The sequence below is a fragment of the Microplitis demolitor genome, chromosome 6, assembly GCF_026212275.2.
Source record: "Microplitis demolitor isolate Queensland-Clemson2020A chromosome 6, iyMicDemo2.1a, whole genome shotgun sequence".
Taxonomy (NCBI): Eukaryota; Metazoa; Arthropoda; class Insecta; order Hymenoptera; family Braconidae; genus Microplitis; species Microplitis demolitor.
This window is the reverse complement of record NC_068550.1, coordinates 9,040,770-9,061,289: the sequence shown is the minus strand read 5'-3', so window position 1 is coordinate 9,061,289 and position 20,520 is coordinate 9,040,770. Positions and strand designations below refer to the sequence as shown.

Genomic DNA, 20,520 nt, shown 5'->3' with positions numbered 1-20,520 from the left:
CAAATTGTTAGCATCATGCGCTTCAAGTATTAACGTATTGTTAAAGTTAGAATAATTATGTGAATAATGTGTGTTGCACAAAAAGGAAAATTTTACCACGATGTCATGATAACTATTACCAAAATTCATGGCGTATAATAATAACACAAAATATAAAATTTGATCTCATGCATCGCAACCCATGACAACTTTGAATATTTATTTTACAATCATCCGATAAAATTATTCATGTCAAGATATAATTTAAAAATAACTAGGATACTAAATGAAGTAGATTCGAAAAAAATCATTTTTATTTTCAATAAATAAATAAAATAATAAAATTTTGAAAAGGATGCATGTAAAAAACTTTCAAAAATGTTTTTTTTCTTATTTAAAAAATAATCTTATATTCAGAAGAAGTTTATTTATCAAAACAATAGAATTTTCTAGTTTACTACTTTTAGCATCATAAATAATTAGAGGCAATAATAATATTGTAATAGTTTTATCTATTTATTATTTTAGACAATAACATTTTTATTTATTTAACGTGATAATCTATTGATTTTATAATTTATTTAAATTTACTGTCTGTAATTTAAAAAAAAACTAAGTGTATTTTTGTACTTTTCGAATTTAATAATTTTTAATTGATAATTTTAATAAAGCGAGTAATCGATTGATGAAAACGTCATTCGATATTTTGTTAAATCGATTGTAGTCATAAAAAAAAAAATAAAATAAGAGATAAAAAACATAACCTATATTATTGTTGTAATATGAATGTTCACATCTCATGTTATGTCAATTAATATATATTTACTTAATACTTAATTAATATAAATAAGTTGGTATCATTTATTGAATAATTATATAAATTAAGGTAATATTTGACATTGCTGTACTTAATAATTATAAAAATGAAGACTCGATTTGACACATACGACTTAGTATGTTCTATTGCAGAATTACAAAAGTAAGTTTTAAATATAAATTATTTAATAAATAAATTTATACAGAAAATTAAAAAATGAAAAAATTATTTTCAAAGTTTGATTGATTACAAAATTAATAGTTTATACAGGTAATTGATTGAACTCCGAGTAAAATGAGTACTCAAATCGATACATTTAATTTATAACTTTATTTTCTAAATTAAAAAAAAATCAAAAATTTTAAAACTTTAATTTTTTTTCAAATCAATAAATTCACTGGCTAAATTAACTAAATTTCAAGTACAATGATTGCTCACATTAATACATTTAATTTGTGAAAATTTATAGACAAAATTTAAAAATAAAATTATTTTCAACGCTGAGTTAACGATGAAATTCTATAATTGTATTTTTTATTGAAATTGATTATTTTCCTAGGCAATTTATTGAATTCTGAATAAAATAAGTATTTACATATCGAAGTGGAAGCTTTTAAAACCTTATCAATTTTTATAAATATTTTTTTATTATTTAAAATTATCATTGAACTATTGCAGTTATCAATTACTTAAGTAAAAAGAATAATTTATTGGATAAATCACTAAACTTTAAGTAAAATTAGTACGTATATCAATATATTCAATTAATAAATTCATATGAAAAAATATAAATGACTAAGTAAATAATATGTTGCTGTTTAATTAAAAAAAAAAATCATAAGAAGCAAATAACTAATTAAATATAAAATTTATAGATTAATTGGAATGCGAGTAAACCAAATCTACGACATCGACCACCGGACATATCTGATCCGCCTGCAACGGAGCGAAGAAAAGAGAGTCTTGCTTCTAGAATCTGGTAACCGGATTCACACAACAGCTTTTGAATGGCCTAAGAACGTCGCGCCTTCAGGATTCAGCATGAAAATGCGTAAGCATTTAAAAAATAAGCGTCTTGAATCACTGACCCAGATTGGTTGTGATCGGATAGTTGATCTACAGTTCGGTAGCAATGAAGCAGCTTACCACGTGATTCTTGAAGTTTATGACCGTGGTAACATAATTCTGACCGATTACGAACTAACTACTCTAAATATTTTACGTCCTCACACCGAGGGCGACAAAATAAGATTCGCCGTTCGCGAAAAGTATCCCGTTGACCGAGCCCACTTAACGACAATGCCCTCTCCTGAAGTAATTCGTTCAAAATTAGTTTCCGCAAAAACCGGAGAGCCGGTTAAAAAAATTCTAAACCCTCTTTGCGAATTCGGTTCTGCATTAATTGACCACGCGCTTTTATCAAACGGTTTCGAATCTAATTGTAAAGTTGGCAAAAGCTTTTTCCTGGACAAAGACTTTGACCGATTGGTGGCCGCATTAAATCAAGCAAATGATCTAATAGAGCAAGCTAAGACAACTCCTTCAAAAGGTTACATCATTCAAAAGAAAGAATCCAAAGCAACTGGAGATTCTGGAGAATTCATATTAGCAAATGTTGATTTCCATCCGTATCTATTAGAGCAGTTCAAAAATCAGCCTTTTAAAGAATTTGATAGCTTTGATCTAGCAGTCGATGAGTATTTCTCGACAATGGAAGGCCAGAAGCTGGACCTAAAAGCTCTGGCACAAGAGCGTGATGCTCTTAAAAAACTTGAGAATGTAAAGAAAGATCACGATCAACGTCTAGCTGGACTGGAAGCTAATCAAGAGCTTGATAAACGCAAAGCTGAGTTGATCATATTAAACCAAGAATTGGTAGACAATGCAATACTTGCAATCCAGAGTGCGTTAGCTAACCAAATGCCTTGGCCGGATATCCAAGTTCTGATCAGCGAAGCCCAAGTCAGAGGTGATCATGTTGCTAAAGCTATCAAGGCGTTAAAATTAGAAACCAATCACATTTCTGTTTATCTGACTAATCCTTATGATGCTGATTCTGATTCAAATTATGAGGATGAAGGTGAAGGTGAAGATGAAAATGGACAGAAGAAAAGAGAACTGGAACCCATGACTATAGACATTGATCTAGCACATTCGGCTTACGGAAACGCGCTGCGTTATTTTGATCAGAAACGTTCGGCTGCTAAGAAACATCAGAAGACAATTGAATCCCAAGGCAAAGCTTTGAAATCTGCTGAACGAAAGACCAAACAAACATTAAAAGAAGTCCAGGCAATTCATACCATTAACAAAGCAAGAAAAGTTTACTGGTTTGAAAAGTTTTACTGGTTCATTACCAGCGAGAACTATTTGGTAATTGGCGGTCGCGATATGCAACAGAATGAATTGATTGTAAAACGTTATTTACGTGCTGGCGATTTGTATGTTCACGCGGATCTTACCGGTGCCAGTTCAATTGTTATTAAAAATCCTAGTGGGAATCCCGTGCCACCAAAGAGTTTAGCCGAGGCGGGAACGATGGCAGTTGTGTACAGCGTGGCCTGGGATGCAAAGGTCGTCGCGGGTGCTTGGTGGGTACACAGTGATCAAGTTTCTAAAACAGCACCTACTGGAGAGTATTTGACGACTGGTTCCTTCATGATTAGAGGAAAAAAAAATTATTTACCGCCTTGTCAGTTGGTTATGGGACTGGCGTTTTTGTTTAGACTAGAGGATGGAAGTATTGAAAGACATCGAGGTGAAAGGAGATTCAGGGGTCTAGAAGATGAAGAGTTCAGTGTTGCTGGTGATGACAATGTTAACGATGTAGAGATTGAACTGGACTCTGATGATAACGACTCTGATGGTAAAGAAGATTACGTCAATGCAGATACTGCCGGTAAAGAAGAAGGAAGTTCTGATACTAAAGTATTGGAAGCTATTGATGAAGGTGATTCTGAGTCAGATGATGAAACATTATTTCCTGATACTCAAATAAAATTGGATTTAACTGGATCTAAAGTTAAGTTACTGATTGATAATAAAAGACCTTTGGAGCCGGAAGAAGAAATTGTATATTTAGGTGATGACAAACCTGTTGTTGTAAAGCATTCTTTGAAAATAAAACCAAAAGCTAATCAAAGGGTGATAGAGAATCGGCAAGATCTTGAAGTTAATAGAGATTTAACAAAACAAGAAAATAAAATCGAACCAGTAAAACAGGAACCGGTAAAATTGAAACGAGGACAGAAAGCTAAATTGAAGAAAATAAAAGAAAAATATAAGGATCAGGATGAGGAGGACAGAAGAATAATAATGGAGATGATGAAACCTAATCCTGCGAGAGAAGAAAAGAGGAATAGAAAAAAGAAGAATGTCAATCTTGATAAGAATCAGCAGAAGAAAAAAGGAGGTAAAGCTCCAGCTCCTAGACCAGTTCCCGAAGGAGGTGAAGATGATGATGAAGATGTTGGGCCAGCTCCTGAATTGGATATGCTTGATCAGTTTACTGGCAAGCCCGTTGATGAAGACGAATTGCTGTTTGCTGTACCGGTTATTGCGCCTTATTCTACTGTCTTGAATTACAAGTTTAAGGTTAAGTTAATGCCAGGAACGGGAAAAAGGGGAAAGGCTGCTAAAACCGCACTAGCGATGTTTTTAAAAGATAAATCAACAACTGCGAGGGAGAAAGATTTGCTGAAGGCGGTTAAGGATGAAGTTGTGGCCAGAAATATTCCAGGAAAAGTCAAAATCAGTGCGCCCCAAGCTCAGAGATTAAAGAAGTGATTCCAAGGTTGATTATAATAATTAAGTCCATGTATAAAAAATTTATTTATAAGTGTATTAAATAAATTATTGGATAAGTTTAGAAAAAATTTAATTTTTTTTTTATTGTAAAAAACAAGATTTTTATTTAAAATTAATCAAACATATCTTCATCAGAATCTGCGGTTACTTGACGACTCATCTTAGATATTTTTGCTTGCCGGGATTTGGTACCTTTTGGCATGACCTAGAATAAGAAAATTAAATTTTTTTTAATTTTTTCTAAGCGAAAATGATCATTTTTGCGTCATTTTATGTAGACTTTAAATATTTATAAAATATAATTTATTGGTTGTGTTTGAAAATTTATTTTAAATTATCAAAATACTAAAAGTAAGTGATGTAATAGTTGGGAATTTGTTAATTGTAATCAGCTAGTTCATTAAAAATGAAATGGGTTACATTTTTTTTATATTAAAATAAATGATTTAGTGAAAGGTTTAAAGTTTCAGATATTGGAGGTTTGTTCAATTAAAATAATTATGAATTTGAGTGATGTAACAGAGGATTAAAAATTTATTTGTAAATAAACAAAATAATTTTTTTCTTTATATTGAATTTAAATAATGAATTTTTTTCTACTCTCAGACTGTAGCAAAAACGGTCCATTTTATCAATGTTTTGAACTTCCCGATATAAAAATGGTCGATTTTCAAAATATTCGGGTTATTGTTAGAAAAAATTTCTTGCACCAAGAAAATCTTTTTTTCTATGTAGGACCTCAAAACGTAAAAACATCAAATGAAAACTCGATTTTTGAAAATCGGGGTGAAAGCAATTATCCATTATTTTATTTTTTTTTAATCATCAACAAATCTATATTCTCGTAAAATTAATAAATTTTATTAAATTTCCACTTCAATTGTCTTTGAAAATCGAACAAAATTGTTATCAGTATAGTAAAACAGCTTGAGTAATAGTAAAGTTACTATGGACTCCTTTAAAAACTTTCTCTATAAACCCCGATAAACAGGAGTTCGAATTCGATGAATGCAGCCAAAATATCGTACTTTATCAAAAAAAGATTCGATTTACATACTTTGTAAATGAAAAAACTTTTCAGCTCGGTCGAGAAAATTTTAAATTAAAATTGAAAGCTCAAATTTTTAGAGAATTTTTAGGGAAGGGAAAATAGATTCAACCGATAGTCTTGTTTTTCGAAATCACTTTTATAAATTTGTCTACTATAAATTGTAAAAATCAAAAAATTGAAATATCAACAATCTTTCTAAATTAAACTCTACTATGTGTAAATATAAATGAACAAAATATAAATTCCAGCAAATTGAATCTATTTTTTTTTTATAAATACGTTACAAAGCAGAACAAATTTAGAAAAAAAGATGTGCGAATATATTTCTTTAAATTTTTTATGGCCGAAAATAATTGGAGCCCCACTTTTACCTGATTACCGTATTAATTTGTTGTATGAAGGAAGTTCTTCATTAAAATTTCTAAGACATTTCTTCATTTTAATCAAAATCACGTGAGTGTTCTATTTACTAAGATAATTTTTTCTTTATATAAAAAAGTACTTTATAAAACAATTTCTCCGGTCACCCTAATTAATACATTTCCATCCATAAAAACATAAAAATATTAAAGAAAAAACATACCTCAGCTTCTGATTCACCCCCAGAATCCGTCGACTTCTTGATCTTCCTGCCTTTTTTCTCAACCTTCTTCTTTTTGGTAATCATAACATCATATTCAGTATCAGAATCATCATCCATAGCTTCAATCATAGCCTTAACATCTTTAAGCTTCTCTCTTTTTCTATCAACAACAATCCCCACAGTGCTGTCATCCAAAGACACTTGAGGTTTAACTCTAGGACTTTTTCTTCTTGGCGTATCCGCTTGGACTTTTTTTTCTTGTTTAGGTGTTCTGACTCTTTCTCTTTTCTTTACCACTTCTTCCTTAATTTCTTCAACCGTATCCTTCTTCTTTTTCTTCTCGACTTTAACTCCATTAGCCTTTCCTTTTAAACTTTTTCCCGCCTCAAAAATTTCTCTACACTTATTATAATCCGGCGCCTCATTAAATTTTAATTTCCCAACGAATTTCATGAAATCGTTAACGAAACCCGGAACCTCTTTACTAAACATCTCACCCAAGAAAGTATCAATATCCTCAAAAGCTTTTTCCTTCGCTCTCTGAACTGCCGAGCAATCTTTCAAAATTCCTTCCCACGGCAGCTTTCCACACAGCCACTGAATGACATTATACAACAAGATCTCAAAATCTCCTCTCATTGTTGGAACCCCAGCATGAGCATCACGACTTGTGTACTCAATAGTTCCATTATGAGCTTTCTTAGGATCAATTTTAAAATTTTTGCTCGTATAATGAGACGCAAGACCAAAATCGACTAGATAAATTCGTGAGTCATCTTTTAAGTCCATCAATAAATTTGCTCCCTTAATATCAGCGTGTACGTACGTACGACTGTGAATATACTCCAGGACGTCAATTATTTGTAATGAATAATTAACTACCATTGGCAATGAAAATTTACGTCCATTTTCAATAAATAATTTCCATAAATCTTTACCATAACGTTCCATTACCAAAAAACGATAACGCTGCGACTGATATTCATGTGAACCAGATCCCAAAAATTTTGGCATACCCAAATGAGATAATTTTTTTTTACTACGCCAAGATTCAATGTCATCTGGCTTCGAATTTCTCATATAAAAATGCATTTCAACAAATAATGGACCATTACCATGTGGTTCTATTTTAATTACTGAATTATATGACTTTGATGATGACTTACCATAAGGTGACGCTGAATATATTTCACCAAATCCACCAGTTCCTATTGATTTACCAAGAATCCATTGATTTTTATTTAAATCCTGAAGAATTTCACCCTCGCGTATTGGATCTGGCATTTTGTATCCATTAGCTTTACGTGGTTTTTTTTTATTGGCCGCCATTTTTTTTTATTTATCTATTAATTATCTATTATTATTAATTATTTATTATTTATTTTAAGGCACTTTATTTATTCATTTTTTGAGGTTAGAAAACATTTAAATACTGCGCGGTTTTTTTGGCTAATAGTTTAATGATTTTAATTATTTTTTTATGATATTGATTAATTATTTATTATTAATTTATTATGACAAATAGTAATTAGTAAATAAATAGTTAATTATTGTTATAGATACACAGCACACTTGTCAGCTTGTGGCGGGAATTTACGTGGAATTCGTTCAAATGTTAATAGGGGGAGTTGTTAAAATTACTGGGGGCCAGAGCCATTGTCCAAAAAAGACATTCGTTTGAAATAACTATTTGAAAAGAAGTCGTTCAATAGACTTTTGTTGAAGAAAAAAAAATTAATGAATAAACTAAAAGTATAAAACTTTAAATTTATTAAATCGATTTGTCTTAAAAAACTTAAAAATATTTAGTTTAGGTAATTTTTCTTCCCGATCTCAATTATTTTTTTTTAATAAACCTCCCAACAGTTTTTTATAACTGCAATTGGGTAATTTTATGATTTTTATATCCCTTAAGTTGTTATATTTTAATATTCTTTATAATTTTTTATCATCTTTGAAACCAAAAATTTTCGTTTTTTTTTTTTATGAATTTTTAAACTATTTCAATAAATAAATAATTTGAATGACTTTAAACGAATAACAAACGCCATCTCGTGTATGTGACGTCACAGTTTTTTTTTATCAAATTAATGGCGCCAACGTCACACAACTTTTATATAATATAAGACTGGTTTTATTCATTTAAAAGTTAATTGTTTAAATTTATTTTTTATTTTATTCTAAAATTTTATATAAATCAAAGTATTGTTTAATTTAATTTTTAGTTATATCGTTTTTATGCAAATACCCAATTCAATTTAAATTATGAATTCAAACTATTTCCTACAGGGCGCACTTTTGTTCTCTGACTTTCTCCATTCGCTCCATTCTCTTCTCCCCTCTCATATGTCAGTTGTCTACTGGACGCAAACAGACGCTACGGGTTTTAAAAAAAAAGGTAACCGAGTTAAATAATTTTTTAAGTTATTATAAATAATAAAATTAAATAATTATTCCTTAATTATTGTTATAATTTATTTCAATTGTAAAGTTAAATAATTATTTTGTTTTTTAAATGAATAATTATTTATTAGTAAGTTTATTAAGCGTTAAAAATATCTGACACATGATGCCAAATGTTTACGGATAGGGATAGGACGCATTTAAATTTTTAACGGTCAACATTTTAACGGTGATTTTAGTTTATCAGTTTAATGGCAGTCATACAAAGCGTCTAATGACTCAGTACATTGGTATTTGCAGATTATTTTAAAAGATAAATATTTATTTTACTTTTACTTTTTTTTTTTTTTTAAAAAAGGGATAAAAGACAAAGACTGAAGAATTTAAAGCACGCACAAATAAAACACTAAGTATTTAATAAAGTACTTAAAAAAAAATGGATCCATTTACTCAGGTACGAAATATTAACTCCAATATAATTAAATAATTAATAACAAATGAATATTCTGGTTGTAGTATTAATTAATTAATTAATATTTATAATAAATAATTAATAATTAAATTTATAGCGAATGCTAGAACGTGCGAAAGCAAGAAGAGAAAAGTTAGATACACAATTATCTAATGCTGGACATGAAATAAAACGTCGTAGCCCTTTGAAAGAAGCTACGATAAATATCCCCAGTCCTGTTAAAACTCCTCCCAAGTCGATTGTTCAAGAAAACAAAGAAAACACAACAACATTAGCTGCTAATGTTAAATCCAAGCTTGATAGATTAGGAAAACTGTACTCTGGTATTTATATTTTTTATTATTTTTAATTATTTAAGCTGTGGGTTAGTTTACTGATGATCCTGGGGATTATAGATGAGGATCGGGAGCTTTTGAGTTCGCCGATTCACCGTACTGAGGAAAAATTCAGCGCTGAAGAGACCAGTGATGTGAGTGCCAGCAAAAAATGTGGAGTTGGTGGAGCCCGGCTGGACCGTTTAGCTGCACTTGCTTCTACTATTAATAATTGGGAAGATGATTTGTCACATCCTACTGTGGTAATTATTTTATTTTATTTTTTTTAATGAAGCGTAAATTTTATTTTTGTACGCCAATTATTTTATTTTTTAACGCTAAGTAAGAGATCAATTGGCGGCAATTTATTTTATTCTGAGAATTGTGATTAATTTTTATAAATTAGTTATATAATATTTTTAGGATTAATTTTAATTTATAATTTATGAAAATTAAGAGCAAACATTTTTAAATATTAAATATACAAATCTAGATTACATTTTTTTAAACATATTTTTTTTTGCAATTATTATGCATCTTAATTTTTAGTGTACTTATTACCAACATTAATTATTTTAAAATAAATGACAATTAAGGGAATCAGGGTCTAAAAAAAACAAAAACGCGAATTTTTTTCAGCTATATGGGTCGAGTAAATTAATTTAAATCTTTTGTACATTATTAAGTATCGTTTCAAGAACATTCCCTGAAATTTTTATGCGAAAATATCCACAAACGAGCCGGTGACAAAGCCTTTTCAAGGACGCCTTTGAAAAAAGACGATTTGCGGTGATCACTGGATCTCGGTTGAAAATTATCTGAAGTCGAGTACCCTTAAAATTTAGTTCAAGTATCATCAAATCCTCCCCCCAACGATCTCTGGTAATTTTTTTTCCATTTCTACATTTTTGGTGGTCATATAACGTGAAAAGTGCTATTTTCCACGAAAAATTCCGTCATTTGGCGGTAGAAAACCTCCTCAATGTAAAAAAAATTCTCAAACTCAACGTTGGGGGGAGGTATTTTATATATAGAAAGTGTGTACCAAGTTTGAAATGGATCGGTCATGTAGTTTTCAAATGGCAGTGATCACGTACTTTGAAAAAGTGGTTTCGAGAAAAATGCGTTTGAAGTTTTCGAAGAAAAAAGTGAAATTTTTTTTTTTTTTTTCCAACTTAGGGAACGGTGAGGCAAGAGTTGCTCTAACTGCCTCAAAATCTTGGGAATATATTTTTAAATGTTTAACTATGAGAAAAGTCAAAAAAAAAATCAATTTTTCAAAAGCGCGAGACCTTGACCCTTTCTTAAATCAATGAAAATGATTAATTTTTTAAATTTCAATAATGTGACAGTCAGATTACAATGCACAGATAATATTTATAATATAAAATAGTATTTAATTATCCACTAAAAATTTAATTACCCAGGCTCAATCTGTTATTAATTTATCCTCCGTTTTGATAAACACGGTAAATTTTTTCCCTTGTAATTCAAATTGTAAATAATATTAATTTTTCGGTTTTACAAAAAATAACAAACCCGATTAAAAAAATATATATATAATTATATCTATCTTAGTTCTTGTGATAAGTGACCGGAAGTTTAATTTGAGCTTCATTTATCAACTACTGAATTTATAAAATAAATATTAATATAAAATTTATTTTCCAGGCACCAAAAGAACCCATACGTAAAACAAACACAAGGTTTAATTACAAGCCATCTCCAACAAAAGCTCAAGAGCGCAGTGTACGCGCCAGCAGTGTCGGCAGAGATGTTCCTGAGAAAAAAAAGTTAGTGAGCGAGAAGACAAAGACGCCGGAAAAAGTGGTACCATCAACTTCAAAGACCCCGGAGAAGAGCATCGCGTCTACATCTAAGGACCGCCAAGGGAGTTCCAGGACGCCGGAGAAGAGTACGAAGGAGGTCGCAAGTGGAAATCGAACGCCAAGCAGGTTTGGTGGTTACAGTGGTTCTCCAAAAAGTAAAATACAATCACCAGGTTCAGTATTGAGTAAAGCCTCGTTATTTGAATCTAAAAGTTTAGCTACTAAGGCCAAGGATCCCGCGGAGATGTCACTTTCTGAGAGGATGGCGATGTTTGAAAGGAATAAGGGTGAGGCTTTGATCCCAAAGGCTCCATTGTCGTTACCAGTTTCCACTAAGAAGCTTATGGAGTGTCAGAAAGTCTGCAATCAAACCAGTCCCGGTATTTTTTTTTTTTTTTATATCAAAAAAATTATTTTAGAATCTTTAATTTATTTTTTATTTTATTTTATTTTTAGATCAACGAAATAAAGCTGTCAATAAATCTGGGACACAAAATAAACGTGCGTTATTTGAAGGATTACCTAAACAGCAGTTGGAAAATGATATTTTACGTGACACACAAGCTGAAAGAAAAAAAGAATTAGAGATGTTAAGATCTCGGTTTAATAAAAATAAAGAGTCAGCCCAAGCTGCAGCTGGGTCTTGTATAAGACCCAGAAACAACAGCGATGGGTCGCCCAAAAATTCACCAGTATGTCCTGTCAAACCTACACCAGCCACTGTAATGCATATTAATATTAATTGAAATCATTTAAAATTATAAATAATAAACTATTAAATTTATTTAAATTATTTAGGAACAAGCGCCGCCGCCACCACCACCGCCATTACCTTCAGCTCAAGAATCTCGCACACCAACCAAGCGTCAAGTAACGACACTAAAAGCACCAGCTGTGCAAACAACTCGTACAATATTTTCAGATGTCAAACGTATTAAAGTATCTCCACCTAAGCCAGGTCACTTATACCCCGACTTAACTGCTATTGAGTCTTCGGAAACCGAAACAACTGACTCGGAGTACACAGTGGGTACGACAGAAGCCGAGACAGCGACATTAGATGAGCCAACTGATACTGAAACAGATCTAGATGATTACTATGGTCTTGAGCAAGAAGTATCAACAAATTGCGACGATAGTAATACTAGTTTTGAAAACAGTATCATGCGGATCGTAAAAGAAAGTAAGAAGTCGAACAGCTGTAACAAGAGACAAATTGAATCCGACGAGAGTTCGTCATCTGATATATCAGTGCTTGATGAAATGGATGAGTACTTAGACGAATGTCTAGCTCTTCAGGAGGCACAGAATCATGGCCCGACTCCTCCAAAGCAAAATCGCGCTGGCAACAGTCCGTCTATGGCATCAACAAGTTTTAAATACTCCCAGAATATTTATAAATCTCCAATTAAAATTACGCCGTCTCGCTCGCCGCGTAAGAAAGATCAGTGCATTATTGATGGTGACAGTCAAGTCCCATTAATGCATAGTGTGAGTTTTTATCGTCGACAGCAATCACAGACTCCGAAGACACCTATCAGGCAGGTAAAGCGGTCCGTTGAGTCAACGGACTGCGAAGAACCAACAGATGAAGGTGAATCTGCAATGGTTCAGGTGAAAATTAAACAACTGATGGAGGAGGTCTGTAAGCAACAGACGATCATTGGCCAAGCGAGTCAGGCGTTGAACTTGTGCACAGCCACAGTAGAATTCAGTGGATCCCGTGAGCAAGTTGAAGGCGAGCGATTACTTCTGGTAGCGACTCACCGGCGACATGCGGCTCTCAATGAGATCCAGAGAATGCGAGTCGAGGGAACACTTCGACCTGTTTTGCCTGGATCATCTCCTAGACAAGAAAGGGGATCGCTTACTATTTCAGCGCTTACTCTTCCTTTGAAACGCGACCACTCGTTTAATATAAACTCGGACATGTGCTTACACTTTTTATGTTTAATCCGTCACCTAGATACGGTAATAGCGACGCCTGTAGTCCAAGTTGATCGAAATGATTCTTGTATTCGTTTCCCCTCGACAATTAAACTCGATGACCTTTATTCAGATTTTAAAATTACCATTGAAGTTTACTCACTTGAGACGCGAGCAGAAATTCTTCCCCACGAAATTAAATATCATATTTATGATACCACAAGCACGAGTTCTTGCTCAAAAAAGAATGGTAAGACACCCAAGAAATATTTGAAAAATGAAAGTAGGTTGATTAAGCCTTCGCAGCCATCTCCTGGTGGGCCTGGAGCTGTACGGTCGCCATCATTCAGTTTAACTGGATACGTGGTGTTCAGCTTAAAAGAGATCAACCGAAACCAATTTACTCTCAACAAAGTACCACGTAATTCATCACTGGAAGGACACCTGCTGATGCATGTTTCATGCGAGCTCAATATTTCTATTGAACATCGTGGGTTTCTCACGATGTTCCAAGATATTGGGGGCTGTGGGTCATGGCGAAGGCGCTGGTGTTTACTTAAAGGTGATACATTGTCGTCCTGGACTTATCCGGAGGACGAGAATAAGAAGACACCAGTTGACTCTCTTGGATTACGAGGTTATTTTTAGTTTTAAATATGGTCTTTTTTTTGCTGAGAAAATATTTAGAGGCTGGATAATTAAATCTTTATTATTTTTTTTTTGTTGCAGAGGTAATTACGAACAATATAAGTTTAGTTTCGAGAGACATTTGCGCACGACCCAACACCTTTTTACTTGAGACCATGAGACGTGCTCAGCCTAACGACAAAGACAGCTTGGTCATGGTTAAAAATGGGCCTAATACTACCATAAGGTACTACAATTAATCATAGTTATGACTTATATGACAAATAAAAGGACAGCTGCGTTTTAAAATAGGAAAATTGGAAAACGTCTAGCGGGAATTTGAACGCAGTTGTGAACATTTACTAGGAATTTTTTTTTTATTTTATTTTAAATTCCTGAGTAAAGTCACGAAAACAATGTATGAAAGCTTATTTATGGAGAATTGAATTTCCTACTAAATTATAATGACGCATTCTTGTCGTATTTCTGACAGCTTAACCAAATTTTTTTTTAAATTCAATATTATAAATTTATAAATCGAGGATTTAAAATTAAAATTATGATCAAGCCATCAATGTTACATGAAAAATATATATGAACAAATTTATAAAAAATTATACCTCTTAGAAAAATGAATTGAGATATTTTTATCATATCTCTAATAGTTTAATCAAAAAAGAAATTTTTATCTAAAACTTTGTCGCTTTAAAACTCACGACTTATTTAAATAGCAATAAAAATAATGTAACAAAAATTTATATCAATATATATAATTATCACTAGTTACGCATATCAAACCAACAAACCCCCATTTTTTTTCTTTTTAACTAAAAAAAAAAGTTACATTTTAAAAGGCAGCCCTTTAATTAAATAATTTTCCCAATTATTTACTAAAATAATGAATTAATATCAATTACTTATTTTAATTTCAGGCATTTATTAAGCGCCGACACTAAGGAAGAAAGACTACAATGGGTGGCAAAGCTGAATGCTTCACTCCATTTGTTACGAGCGTGGGGAGGAATTTCTGCTACGAATTAATTCTCGATTAAACGCGTAATTATCAATAATTTTTTATCACTATTAACCATGTATAGTATTAATAAATTGTAAGCTAATCTATACATTGACATTTTTATATTTATAAATTTTTTTATTTGCTTAAGCTACAATGGAGTTTAATCTTATCTAATATACAGATGCAATTTCAAAAATAAAATATGTAAATATAATTAAAATAAATTTTGAATTGAGTGTAAGCTCTAAAATTAATATAGTAATTTAGTAAAATTAATTACTCGATCAATTACTAACTAATTAATGTATTTTTTTTTCTCTTAAATATTTGTATGAGAAATAAATCCTGAGTAATGAGGAGATTTTATAAAATTAAAAAATACTTTTAAATGCAGGAGATATAAATCATTTATTTTTATACATTATGCACAGGATAGACATTTAATATTTTTTTTTTCTTTTTTTAGTTTTATTTTATTTTTGTTAAATGTCTGTTGAGAAAGCGAGTGGTTATTACACAAGAGTTATAACAGGGTGGTAACCTTCACGGTCGGCAGTGTAATCTACCCTGTATGTTTTGCCATCGGGTGCGACGAAACTGTAGCTGCCGACAACTTTCATGGCTTCGTCGTCGGTTCCTTCGTTTTCTAGCTCCGCTGTTTCTTCACGCTTTTGTCCATCACTTTGCTCGTAAGAAAAATGGTAACCGCCTACTCCGATACTGTTGTTTTCTTCTTGACGAACTATTGTTATTTCTTGCTGGGGTGCTGACAGTCCGATTGATGCAACTGACACCAGAACTAGCAGGATTATTATCTATATTTGAATTAAAAAAACATTCTTTATTTTATTGTACACTTGGATACTTCTTTTTTTTTTTTTTCAAAATTTTGTATTTCTGCTTTAAGTTTTATTTAAAGTATGGAAAAGTTTTTTTTTAATTATAGGAATTTTGAATGTTTTTAGCTTATAATATTTTTTTTTCTTTCATATAAATTAAAAAATAATTTTTGTACCGAATTTTTTAAGAATTAGTATTTTTTAAAATTAGAAACATATTTGAGACTCAAATAAAAAAAAAATTGAATTGAAATTCACTATTTAAAAGATATTTTTAACTAATTTTCAAAATCTCAAATTAAAATTTTTTTTCCCACGTAATTTATAGTGATTTAAGTAATTGTTACGATAATTGAGAGATAATGGAATTTTATGACCCTCACAATTTTCAAATCTATCTGTCAAATAATTTAAAAAAAAAAAAAAAAAATTTCAAAATCGTATTTACATTTGAGAATTTTTTTCAACTTTCGGAGTATTTTCCACCTTTTAATTTTTATACTTTTTTGGGTTCTCGTAAATTCAAAAATTATTATTCATTAAAATTTTTTAAAACCTTATAATTAAAAAATATTTAATTAATTTTGAGACTAAAATTTTTTTTGGTTCTTTTCCACCTAAAATACTTTTCAACTAATTCTCAAAATTTTAAACCAAAATTTTTTTTTCCACGGATTGTTAATATTTTCAAAATTAATCAACCAATTTAAATAATTCGTGCGATAATTTAAAGAGTTAATAAAACTTTATAGCCTTCATTATTTTCAAACCAATCTGTTAAGTAATTTATCAAAAAAAGAATTGAAAAAAAAAAAATCCAAATTCTTAACTCGTCATATTAAAAAATAAAATAAACTATGGAATAAACTCTTTACATTATCAATCATTATTTGAATAAATAACTTTAATTTAAATATATCAACAATTCCTACACCAGCTCCGAAATTAAAAAATAAAAAATTCGCACACCAAAAAAAAAAATTTTCTGATCAACTGTCTAGACGTCACTTTCACTATCTAATAATTTGGATATAAAAATTTTTAAAATTACTATCAATGATGAAAAATAAAAATAAAAAAAGCAACCCACCGTTTTCATATTTGATAAATAAAACCACGAGAAAATACAAATAATAAGAAGTGTCTTAAGCAACGTTTGATAAAATACACAAGATTCCATCTAACACTCGTACCTTTATATACTCGTAAATAAAAAAAAATCCACTTATCTCCCACTACTTTTAGTAGCATTAATAAAAATGATTGCATCCAGGTGCATCCTCCATAAGAATACACCGCAGTAGTATCTAACTCCAACATTTTACCCGCTAGGGGCGTAAGTGATTAAATTTTCTCGTTAATTTTTCATATTACTAATGACATAAATATAAATAATTACAGTGACAATTAATAACAATAATTATAAATTTATAAATTGAGAAACAAAAATAAATATGACGCGCAACATTTACACGACCTTTGACCTGGTAAAAAAAAAAAAAATTTTAAATAAAAATAAGTATCAAACTTAGAAAGTAAAAGCAACTGAAGACATCCAACTCATCTCGACTCATCTTCTCTTAGTAATCTAGCTACTGATGACGTTACTTATGACGAAATCGTTAACAAGGTAACGATTTTCATTTAAGGTATTTATTTAAATTATATATATATATATATATATATATATATATATATATATATATATATATATATATATATTTGGATTTATTACAAATTTAACTATTGGCTTTTGGAGATTGACAAAGATTATGAGTAAGGTCTGGTGAGGGAGGCAGAGGAAAGGGAGGAAAAAAAAGAAGAAGAAGAAGAAGTAGGATTATAGAAGAATGTACGTCCTTGCGCATGGTGACATTTCAACTGCTTTTACTTTGACTCTTTTACCTCTTCGAATATATATATAAATAATCACTGCTACATAATATAATAGTATAGTATAGTTGAGTTGAGATGAGTTTGGATGAAATAGAGGATACCTCATTCGTATTTGCCGTGAGGAAAGTTTTTATTACGTAATAAATTTAAATGATGACCTTGCCATTTGGAGATGCGACCGAGTGCCCGAACCGCCTCTTCTTTTCTTTCACCTCTGGGTCTATCTGCCCTCTGGTTACGCAAGGGTTAACGCAACTAAAGATTCGATACGGAAGTTTTAGATATTGTTTTACAAATTGTTACATCGCTTCCGTTTTATTTTTTAAATCATTTGAATTAAGAATGATGAAAAAAAAGAAAGATGAAAAATTAGCATTTAGTTTTTTTTTTTTTTTTTTTTTTTTTAATTGGCTGAACAGCTGAATTTAATAAAAAATTTATTTTTGAAGAAACGGGGTATTATTTTTGAGTTTGAAAATTTTTATGTTAATTTGAGAGATTAGACCTTTAGGTAGAACTTTTAGTTTTTATTACCTTGGAGATATTTTATTTTTAAAATACGGGAATGTTTACTTATTTATTTATTTATTTATTTTTTTAATTAAAAAAATTGATAGTAGTTTAAATAAAAATAAATAAATTTTTTGAACTTACCCGACTAATTATAATAAATTATAGCAAAATTCTATGAAAATTTTACTATAAAGAAAAATGCAGTAAATGTCTAAAGAATCTACTAGAAATTGTAGTTTTGCATATTAGAATTATCACAAACTTGTAAATTAAAAATTACGTTATCTACTCAGAGAAAATTATATAATATATTTTACTCTATTATTGTATGTAAATTGGGACCAGGACAAATAATTACTCTTCTGTTTCTAAATCTTGCTACGGGATGAAAAAAGGCTTAATTTTGAGTAATTTTTAATCAAAATTATTAATTATTGCTTTAGGTTTTTCGTTTGAGTTTACTCAGAATTGTAAACCAAATTTTTAAAAAAATTATTTTTATGAAAATTTAATTACACCCCAGGTCATAATATCTAGCCTCATCAAACCCAAGTAAGCCTCAATCAAGCCTAACTTAGCTAAAAAAGTATTTTGAGCCTCAAATAATACTCATAGAGCCTCAAATAATACTAATCGAATTTAAATTACATTTGATCGAACTCGTAAAATTATTATTATTATTATTATTATTATTATTATTATTATTATTATTATTATTATTATTATTATTATTATTATTATTATTATTATTATTATTATTATTATTATTATTATTATTATTATTATTATTATTATTATTATTATTATTATTATTATTATTATTATTATTATTATTATTATTATTATTATTATTATTATTATTATTATTATTATTATTATTATTATTATTATTATTATTATTATTATTATTATTATTATTATTATTATTGATTCATTGAGTCGAGACTAGGTTCATTTGAGGCTTATTGAGGATCTGTGAGCATCATTTGAGGCTATATGAGCATTATTTGAGGCTCAAAATAGTTTTTTAGCTAAGTGAGGCTTGATTGAGGCTTACTTGGGTTCAATGAGGCTAGATTGAGGTTCGATGAGGCTAGATATTATGACCCGGGACTACATACAATTTCAATACATAATTAATAATTACACTATAGACAGCAACCTTTACTTCAGTTTCGGTTATATATATTTAGATCAAACTTAAACCCCATCCGTTTTTTCTTCCTTTTTATTTATTATTGCCTCTAGATTTAAAACCTGATCTCAAAATCTAAAAACATTTCTCAATCGAATCTCTATATTGTTGAAAATTGACCTTAAAATTAAAAGCAAATCAATTGAAGTAATTATTCAAGTTAAAATTAGTCATAAATATGAAATATAAACATCATTATAACAACCTTATTTATTTACTCTATTTTCACATAACTTTAAATTTTCAAGGGTAAATGTTATAAAAATTAAAATCACAATGTATTTTATTTTAATTTTATTTAAATAATTAATTTTGTTGTTGTTGCCCACCAGTGAATTAATTTTGAACAATATTAGTTTTAGAGCTGATAGCTATTTTAAATATCTAAATTTGAATTTAAAATTATTTTATTTCATGTGTAATTAGTTTTTAAATACGATACATTTAATAGCAAGACTTGAATAAATTCACAAATATCGAAAACTAATTAAGATTTTTAAAATAAAGTACTGTATTTTTAAAATTTAAAACAAACTTAATATTTTGATTAATCACATAGAACATATATTTTTAAATAGTCACCTTGAATTTTCATTAAAAATTTGACCTAAATTTATTCGATTATGTAAACAAATAAATATTTACGTAAAATAAATAAATTTTATTTAATTTTCATGACAGTTGTCCTTGTAAATCGATAAAATTTTTAAATGACCATATTAAGAGGACTTGCCATCTATTCTCTTTCTCACACACATGTGAACAAACGAAACGGTCCTTGTTACACTTACATTAGCAAATGGAAATTTCAAATGAACCGTTCTCAGATATACACTGAAATTTCCAAACGAAAAGCATTTAATTCAATAAATAATAACTTTACGCATCGAATGAAATATTTTATTCAATATGACTTGAGTCTTTATCTAAGAAAATGGTTCATTTGAAAATCACCTATTTCACTCTCTTAATATTAATATTTATTTAAAAAAAAAAAAAAACATAACAAAGCTCTGAAAATTTTCATTTCAAGCGCAATATAAAAATCTAGAAGAAATATTATTTTAAATCATAATTTTGAAAGCTTTTATTATTAGCTAGCTTCTAATGCACACATTCTGTAAATGATGTGCACTAAAATTTTATTACTTTATAACAATCAAATCCCAATATACCCTTGTATCGTAAATTTAAAAAAATTTCCAAGACAATCATCTTTGAAAATCGATGAAATTTTAAACAGTATAAAAA

The 20,520-nt window shown here is 29.6% G+C and overlaps 4 protein-coding genes across 5 annotated transcripts; 2 read left to right on the top strand and 2 right to left on the bottom strand.

Moving 5' to 3' along the window:
• Positions 1–734: 734 nt before the first annotated feature.
• LOC103570646 (ribosome quality control complex subunit NEMF homolog) lies at positions 735–4,679 on the top strand. The gene is made up of 2 exons (XM_008548451.3): positions 735–958; positions 1,672–4,679. Exons 1-2 carry the CDS (start codon positions 903–905, stop codon positions 4,580–4,582), a joined length of 2,967 nt encoding a protein of 988 aa, XP_008546673.1. The 5' UTR covers positions 735–902; the 3' UTR covers positions 4,583–4,679.
• Positions 4,617–7,863, bottom strand: LOC103570647 (nucleosomal histone kinase 1). The gene is made up of 2 exons (XM_008548452.3): positions 6,238–7,863; positions 4,617–4,808 (listed from the first exon to the last, which is right to left on the bottom strand). The coding sequence occupies exons 1-2, from the start codon at positions 7,564–7,566 to the stop codon at positions 4,716–4,718; spliced, it is 1,422 nt and encodes a 473-aa protein (XP_008546674.1). The 5' UTR covers positions 7,567–7,863; the 3' UTR covers positions 4,617–4,715.
• A 681-nt stretch (positions 7,864–8,544) lies between these two features.
• Positions 8,545–15,080, top strand: LOC103570645 (anillin). Of its 2 annotated transcripts, XM_008548450.2 has the most exons (10): positions 8,545–8,635; positions 8,999–9,094; positions 9,210–9,435; positions 9,508–9,689; positions 11,098–11,381; positions 11,469–11,635; positions 11,712–11,977; positions 12,054–13,818; positions 13,911–14,055; positions 14,741–15,080. In XM_008548450.2, the coding sequence occupies exons 2-10, from the start codon at positions 9,077–9,079 to the stop codon at positions 14,847–14,849; spliced, it is 3,162 nt and encodes a 1,053-aa protein (XP_008546672.1). In that variant the 5' UTR covers positions 8,545–8,635; positions 8,999–9,076; the 3' UTR covers positions 14,850–15,080. The 2 variants fall into 2 exon arrangements, with proteins under 2 accessions (XP_008546672.1, XP_008546671.1); XM_008548449.2 differs by having other exon boundaries at positions 11,098–11,635.
• Positions 15,081–15,215: 135 nt separating this feature from the next.
• LOC103570644 (flexible cuticle protein 12) lies at positions 15,216–16,960 on the bottom strand. The gene is made up of 2 exons (XM_014442397.2): positions 16,756–16,960; positions 15,216–15,641 (listed from the first exon to the last, which is right to left on the bottom strand). Exons 1-2 carry the CDS (start codon positions 16,843–16,845, stop codon positions 15,339–15,341), a joined length of 393 nt encoding a protein of 130 aa, XP_014297883.1. The 5' UTR covers positions 16,846–16,960; the 3' UTR covers positions 15,216–15,338.
• Between the last annotated feature and the right edge of the window lie 3,560 nt (positions 16,961–20,520).

Coding starts and splice junctions, on each gene's coding strand:
- LOC103570644 (XM_014442397.2), bottom strand. CDS start 16,845: ATGGAATCTTGTGTATTTTATCAAACGTTGCTTAAGACACTTCTTATT. Junction 15,642..16,755: donor ATTTATCAAATATGAAAACG/GTGGGTTGCTTT, acceptor ATTCAAATATAG/ATAATAATCCTGCTAGTTCT.
- LOC103570646 (XM_008548451.3), top strand. CDS start 903: ATGAAGACTCGATTTGACACATACGACTTAGTATGTTCTATTGCAGAA. Junction 959..1,671: donor TCTATTGCAGAATTACAAAA/GTAAGTTTTAAA, acceptor TAAAATTTATAG/ATTAATTGGAATGCGAGTAA.
- LOC103570645 (XM_008548449.2), top strand. Junction 11,636..11,711: donor CTGCAATCAAACCAGTCCCG/GTATTTTTTTTT, acceptor TTTTATTTTTAG/ATCAACGAAATAAAGCTGTC. Junction 13,819..13,910: donor TGACTCTCTTGGATTACGAG/GTTATTTTTAGT, acceptor TTTTTGTTGCAG/AGGTAATTACGAACAATATA.
- LOC103570647 (XM_008548452.3), bottom strand. CDS start 7,566: ATGGCGGCCAATAAAAAAAAACCACGTAAAGCTAATGGATACAAAATG. Junction 4,809..6,237: donor GGGGTGAATCAGAAGCTGAG/GTATGTTTTTTC, acceptor TTCTTATTCTAG/GTCATGCCAAAAGGTACCAA.